The 7,142-nt window shown below is 41.4% G+C and overlaps 1 protein-coding gene across 1 annotated transcript; it reads right to left on the bottom strand.

Moving 5' to 3' along the window:
* Positions 1-1,085: 1,085 nt before the first annotated feature.
* Positions 1,086-4,395, bottom strand: tbxta (T-box transcription factor Ta). Its single transcript, XM_020638039.2, has 8 exons — positions 4,140-4,395; positions 3,483-3,747; positions 3,046-3,180; positions 2,882-2,943; positions 2,730-2,791; positions 2,438-2,611; positions 2,191-2,314; positions 1,086-2,003 (listed from the first exon to the last, which is right to left on the bottom strand). The coding sequence occupies exons 1-8, from the start codon at positions 4,322-4,324 to the stop codon at positions 1,745-1,747; spliced, it is 1,266 nt and encodes a 421-aa protein (XP_020493695.1). The 5' UTR covers positions 4,325-4,395; the 3' UTR covers positions 1,086-1,744.
* Positions 4,396-7,142: the final 2,747 nt, after the last annotated feature.

The raw sequence follows: 7,142 nt of genomic DNA on the forward strand, positions 1-7,142 counted from the left end.
ACATTTTCTTCTTGCCTTCTCTTGAATGCACATGCCTTTGTCAATTTTTGTATTTTTATTCTACAATTTTTTATACATTTCCTAATGGAAAACTGTAAATGCTGACCGAAATAAATTACTACTACTACTAGTCAGACGTCTATGAAGGCTTCCACGTTGTCATAAAGATGTCTCTTTTCTCCCTTTAGTTATACGTCCCCTGTTCCAGAGGTAAAGTGTCGTTGAGGATTTGTTTGAACCGATTGAATGTTGGAGGTCTTTGCTGGTTTCAGTTGAGCAGGATACATTTCTTTGCTTTCTAAAATATGATAGAAATTCTCTTTGCAGATATGGGATCCAAAGTCCTGTCCAATTCTGTGCTGATAAAGGTAAAGCACTGGTGTTGAAGCTCTGTAACCCTGACAGTCAGAGCGTGTACCGCTTTCCAGAAGCGTTTGAATTGTCTACATTCCCAAAAAAACATCGATATTGGAGCCTGTATAGCCCCATTTCCACCAACCGGTCCGTTTCAGTTCGGTTCTGTATGGAACCCATTTATTGGCGTTTCCACCTTCAAAAATTGGGGAACCAAAATAAGGGCTCCGTACCGTCCTACTTTTTTGGTACCCTTCTGTTGGGGAGCCAAGCGTTTAACTTAATTAATAGCTGGCTTCACTGTGATGGGCTGCTGTGATGTCACACTATTACAGAGCTGATGCAGCTTCTGGTTTACACTCTGCTTACCAAATAAGGGCACGCTGGCTCTGGAAACACAAGCAAGTTCAGGGTTTACCTCACCAAATTGTACCAAACTGTACTGAACCAAACCGGACCGCTTGTGTTTTACACCGATGACATTTAGAGGGTGAGTTAAGGTGCATATGACTTAAACGAAGCGGGGTAAGGTACATCCATGTGCATACATTTTGAAACTGTTGAATTAGTAAAGTCATTCTGACAAAAAGTGTCCCAGTGATCGTTCGCCATAAACTCTTGAGCCGTAAGTTGTTTCTTTGAAGAAAAATAAATCTCCTTTTAGTGGCAGGGAAACGTTTCATTCTGGATTCAGGATTTGACTTGACACACAGACAAAGATTAACCCAGGATTGAGAAAACAAACACTTTAATTTATTATTAAATGACATAAATAAAACTCACAGTGAGCTCAAATACAAATACATAGTTATGTACAGGGTGTTGGATGCAGAAGGCACTTGTGTCTCTCGGTCCGATCGTGGGACATTTATTTCATTTGGGGAAAAAGGCACTTTAATACGGGAAAAAAAAAAAAAAACACTGGACGTTAATTTAAAATATTTACACACATATACATATTCATGTTAGCGGAACCTTTTTTTCATCTTATGAATGCAGGAATAAGAAACAGACGATATCAGGGATGTTTGGTTGGGTCTAAAATCATTTTGATAAACACGTTATAAAGGTCGGATGAGCATGTTGGGAACTACTAAGAGCAAAGAAAGAGTTCTGAGTGTGCAGATATTACAGAGTTTCATTTTCTCATGTCATATTGTCCAACATGGAGGGAGACGATTGTCTGTCAACTTCTTTCTTCAGTCTAACTTTACACCTTTTTAAAAATTGAGAGACTCTGGAATGGATAATCTGAGCTTTTTTCATAAACCCAAGGCAGGCAGGATCCTCACAGGTCTTGTGATGCCTCCAAATCCTCTTTTGAATATTTTATTTCTGTCTTTAGTCCTGCTCCTCGAGCCTCCACATGCCGCAGGTTTCAGTTTTCTGCTCAGTAGCTCTGTGCCACAGGCGCCCAGGACGCGGTCAACCTGGCGATTGAGCTCTCGAACTGAGCATCGCCGACCCCGACCTCGCCCAGGCTGGGGTCATACATGGTGGAGGGCGAGGACACTGGCAGGGAGGAGGTCAGGCTGGTGTAGGAGGAGCCCCTCAGGAACTGGGAGGTCAGACCTCCGGGGATGGAGCCCGAGGCAGAGCCTGAAGGGGTGAGGGTGGTGCCAGAAACTGACCAAAGGCTGGGGTATTGACTGTGGACCAGAGGGAGGAGAGGGTTAAGTATTTGGGGAACTTCACAATATCCTCAGATGTTTCAAAGATGATGACATCTTTTACCCACAAACTGCTTCTTACATACAGATAAAAGCAAATAGGAAATAAAGCCGAGGTTTTTTTCATTTGCTTTCTCTTTAAAGTGTACAAGTTGAAGAAGCTTACCTGGAGTTAGAGGAGGAGTTGGTGGAGTGGGACAGAGTGCCCATGCCGGAGGAGTTGGGGATCTGAAGAGCAGACCAGCTGTCATGAGTGGGAAGAGCCCCTGAAGTGTTGTCCATGTAGTTGTCTTGAAAAATCAGGGGAAAACACCACAAATCAAACAACAATCCCCCACATTTATTTTTATTCCAGTCGTGATCGTTTCAATATATCTGTAAATGTATGTTTTTAGGGGGGGGGGGGGTCTTACTTGTGCTGGAGGCTCGGTGGGGGTAGTGGCCGGGGTACGGTGCCGCTCTGTGGCTCCTCAGGCTGGAGTAACGCTCGCAGTAGGAGCCGGAGGAGTGTCCCGCCGTGCTGCTGAACTGAGGAGGGCTGCTGCTGGGGCACATCGGAGCCTGACCCGGGAGGAACCAACCTCCAACTGTGGAATCAAACGTAAAAAAAAAAAAAAATCAGTCAGAAAACACATCAGGAGTTTTAAAATGCAATCTCTGCAGTAATTTAAAAATGCTTTGGTGCACATAAGAAATGAAACTCACGCTGCGAGTAGCCGGACTGTTGGCTGTCGGCGCTGTGATCGGGGACGTCTTTGTGGTCACTTCTGTAAACATAAACAACGACGTTAATGCCTGTTACTATGAGCATGCTGACTTCCTAAGTCGAAAGACATATTTGGGGTTGAATCCCGTACCTTTCTTTGGCATCCAAGAAAGCCTTTGCAAAGGGGTTGTGCTTTATCTTCAGAGCGGTAATCTGTGTGGAGAACATTTCAGCTGTTAGCACTTATATCAATACTCAAGACGAATCAGAGTTTAGAAAAAGGCCTCATGTAGAAATGATCCAGGCAACACTGACCTCTTCATTCTGGTAAGCAGTGACAGCGATGAACTGTGTTTCAGGGAAAGACTGGCTGCTGATCATCTTCTGAATGCCTCCAACCTTCACGATGTGTATCCTTGGCTCGTATTTGTGCAGAGAATTCAGCATGATCTATGAAACAAAATACAGACAATGTTATTGTTTATCATGGAAACAAACAGCAGGACTAATAGTCCACACAGTCAGTTAAGTGTTTTTTCCTCAGATGAGGTAAAGACTTAGCATTAAAGTGACATGAATCCACTCTATGAAAATTAAACTATTGCTTTCTATTTTCTTTTGTTTCCAGAAATTCTACAGTTCCAAAATTTGCCCATAAAAAGTTTTGTTTCAGTCCTCATTCTAATATTTATATCCACATAAGAATTGAATGTCTTATTTGTAAATGATTTTCTTTGCGCATGAACCCTCACCTGTCCGCCTCCGTTCAGTTTATTGGAGAGTTTGACTTTGCTGAAGGAGACTGGCGCTTTCATCCAGTGCGCTCCGAAGTTGGGGGAGTCCGGGTGGATGTAGACGCAGCTGGGGCTCTGGGGCTCCGGTTTGCCGCCGGGGACCCACTCTCCGTTCACGTATTTCCACCTGTTGTTGTCGGCGGCCACGAAATCCAGCAGCACTGAGTACATGGCGTTGGGGTCGAGGCCGCTGACGCTGGCCCTGAGCACCGGAAACATCCTCCTGAAAAACATAAAAGATAGGATTTGTTAAAAAAATAAAATTAAAAAAAAGTTGTGTCTGTCGTTCTGGGACAAATACTGTTTTTGAACTTTATTTTTAAAAATGTTTTATGTTAATTAAACTTGAAGAACAAATTTCGTAACTAATTCTGTTACCTCGAGAGGCCTCAAAGGCCTCAGGAGCCGCACTTTTGACAAGGCACTTGTGTATATGAGAGCTGCTCTATGTCAATATCAAACTAAGTTTGTAGCTTTTAAAACGAGACAATGAGATTCCAAAACAAAAAGAGTATTTTGAAAATTCTTATACTGAAAATCCTAGCGTAAAAGTGCGTAAAATATACCCGGCCTTCAGGGAAAGACTCGCTGCGGCTGCTTCTACGTTGGACTTACCTTCCAGTTTTGGTGACTATCATCTCGTTGGTTAACTCTTTAAACTTGTTCCATAAGTCTGCGTCGTCCAGCGTCAGTTTAATATCCCGCTCGGACGCGTCTCCCTTCTCGCTGCCCTTCTGGAACTCGCTCTCCACGGCGCTCAGGAGATGCTCCAGGCGCTGGTCGGGGTTGGAAGAAGTCATATTTCCAAGCTGTGTGGGTAGATCTAAAAATCCAAGACGTTTAGTGCGCAGGGCTGAGCGACTCTAGATAGCCCGAGTGATTCTGGTTACTCGACCCTGAGGCCTCATCATTTAAGGGCCCTCAGGGACCTCATGGGGATATGGGGCGTGGTTTGCGCGTCTCGCTGCTCTTACGGGGTTTAGCGTCTGCAAACACCGCCCACCGCAGGCTGATTCCTCCTTATAATATAAAACACGTCAACAATTCACAATACACGCATTTCTTTATCGTTTTAAAATCAATCTTCTCAACCAAAGTCCACTCACAGTTTTAACTATTTATTCAAGATGTTCAAAGTCTGACTCTGCTGCTCAAACAGCAGCTGGAGTGAAAGTGTGTGCTTCATATAGTTTGATCCCTCAAAATCTAATAAATCTCTTGCAGTTTAAAGCGCCTACACATTCAGAGCTGTGTGTTCAAACAAAAGAAGGGAAGCGAGGGGATAGAGCTGTGCCTTTGAACTCAGTTGTATATTTGCAAATAGTGTTAATCTTTTGTTGTCTCAAATCCACATGGGAGAGGGCCTGTGTTTACTGAGCATGGGCCATTAGGCCAGACTCTGTGTTCCTGTTGTGCCAAAGTGTGGACGGCCCACAAGTGATGCCTGGATTTGCATAATGGGCCTGCAGGACTCTCTCGGAAGCTCTCTGATATTAAATATGTTGCCAGTTGGAGTCTGAGTGCTTAGCAATATCCTTCTTTCCTTTGAGCATTTACCTGAAAAACTTCAAAATGTGTTTTTTTGATACATTTCAGAGCAGAAAGAAGAGCACGTGACTGGAGAAATGAATTGGGTGTTAGAAAAACTAAAAGGAAAAGTTCATGAACTTTATCAGTGTAGTGGAAACCTGAAGCTGCTACAGGATGAAACACTTATTCTGGATTCCTGCCCTCTTTATTCCCACTTCAGTACATTCCCTTAAATTCTGTCCTTCTGTGAAATGTACAGAAATGTTTTTCAGCATTTTCCTTCTGATCTACTCTCCATCACATGTCAGAAGGATATAACTATGACTATGCAGACTTAAGAAAAGAAACTATTGTTGGGATATTGTGATTTAACACATTGAATTTTTATTTATTAATGTCATGTTCTCATTTTCTCTCTCAAATTCGATATCTTCACATTTTAATCAATAAATACACCGCACAAGAAAACTTACAATGAAGCCCAATTTTATTTGCCAGTTTGGGTAGAAAATATTTATGATAAGGGACAAAAATGACACAAGACATTGCTCGCCACAAGGAAAAAACACTTGTTAAAAAACGCGTGTTCGATGATCTAAAAGCAGAACTGAGATAATTCTGTAGATTCCATCCTCAAAGCTTTGATGAGTTTATTTTTAAGGGACACTTACACTGGGTGAAGTTTCCACCTCGATCTATGAATGCAGAGATTCTATAAATGGAAAGTGCCAGCCGTTTAGTGATAAAAAAAAAAAAAAAAACTGAAGGAGAAGTATGAGGGCAGTTTTTCCACTTCTGATAACTCATGTATATTTTTTCTTTGCTTTTTTATTGACATACTTGGTCATTGAGTTTTTATTACTATTAATACTAGACAGTGATTTCTGTCACTTTCTGTTTCTGCTGGTCAGTGTTCAAAAGTGACCCAAAAATAAACACGTCACAAATGTATTATGTTCAATTAAGTTGCAACTCAGATTAAAAAGGAATGCCTTTAAAATGCTGCTTATTAATGCGTTTAATCAATGTCAAATACAATATGATTCACTTTAACATTACTCTTATCTGTTCTCCATATTTTATTTTTACTCTCCTATGAAAAATATGCTAAGTGTTTTACAAGCCACCTTTCAAAAGAGAATTATTGGAACATTAAGAAAAGGACTTTGTCTTAGGATTTTCACACAATACACTTTTCAGTGTAAGAAAAACAGAAGATTCTAGCTTTGTTATGACACAGTCAATCAAATGTGGTTGTTGTTTTTTCTACACTTTAGGTTTTGTAACTTTCCCCGTTGTAAATAAATAAACTTGAGTTGATCTGAAATAAAAGATCCAACCTAGACGCTCACGACTTTGACTGACCTGAGACAATAAACACAAATCTGTAATGGAGTGATGTTTTACAAAAGTGAACTTAAAGGACATCATGTGAATACGTTTTCACCCCTGCATGCTGCTGTGTATCACACTTAAAGACTATTTTAAACCTAATACAACTTACTCACTTTTAGAGAACTCCTCAAAAAAATGTGGTTGGGAGTTAAATGTGCACATTTGCGGTCATGAGTTTGACACTGGGCAAGCTTGTTTGTAAAAGATTTAAGTATTTGAAGTACCTGATAAATCTCTGGAGGCTTGGTGACAACATCCTTCATTGTGTAAATAATGGATGGATGATGTGATAACTGAGTTAAGAGTTTTAAAATGTTGAAACATCTTTGACTAAAGTAGACTGTAAAAGGCTCTCTTACTGAACTCCTTCTACCTGACTTACAGTATTCACTCTAACGCTCACATTGTCCCATCGTGCCGCCCTTTACAGATCTGAGCCTTGTTGTTTTGTTGTGTTGTTCCTGCCGCCTGAGCCTCTTCTGTCTGTGATGTACTTGGAATTGAGTGAGGGCTTTGGAGCGCGACTCCACTTTACTACACCACTTCCTCCAGCTCTACAGAGGCCATAAATGTAAAGAGGTCCTCTCACACCTTTCCATCCCGTATCATTCAGCGGCCTCTTCCTTTTTTTTCCCCCCTCTCTTAACTTTTTTTTTTTTCTTTAATTTTGGAGACAGAGAGTGTTAAAAAGCG

The sequence above is a fragment of the Labrus bergylta genome, chromosome 19 (genome assembly GCF_963930695.1).
Source record: "Labrus bergylta chromosome 19, fLabBer1.1, whole genome shotgun sequence".
In the NCBI taxonomy this organism is placed as follows: Eukaryota; Metazoa; Chordata; class Actinopteri; order Labriformes; family Labridae; genus Labrus; species Labrus bergylta.

What these genes read in the sequence shown, in the direction of transcription:
- tbxta (XM_020638039.2), bottom strand. Translation starts at nt 4,324, where the DNA reads ATGACTTCTTCCAACCCCGACCAGCGCCTGGAGCATCTCCTGAGCGCC. An exon ending in ATAGTCACCAAAACTGGAAG is followed by an intron (nt 3,748 to 4,139) that starts GTAAGTCCAACG and finishes TATGTTTTTCAG; the next exon opens with GAGGATGTTTCCGGTGCTCA. An exon ending in ACAGTCCGGCTACTCGCAGC is followed by an intron (nt 2,612 to 2,729) that starts GTGAGTTTCATT and finishes TTGATTCCACAG; the next exon opens with TTGGAGGTTGGTTCCTCCCG.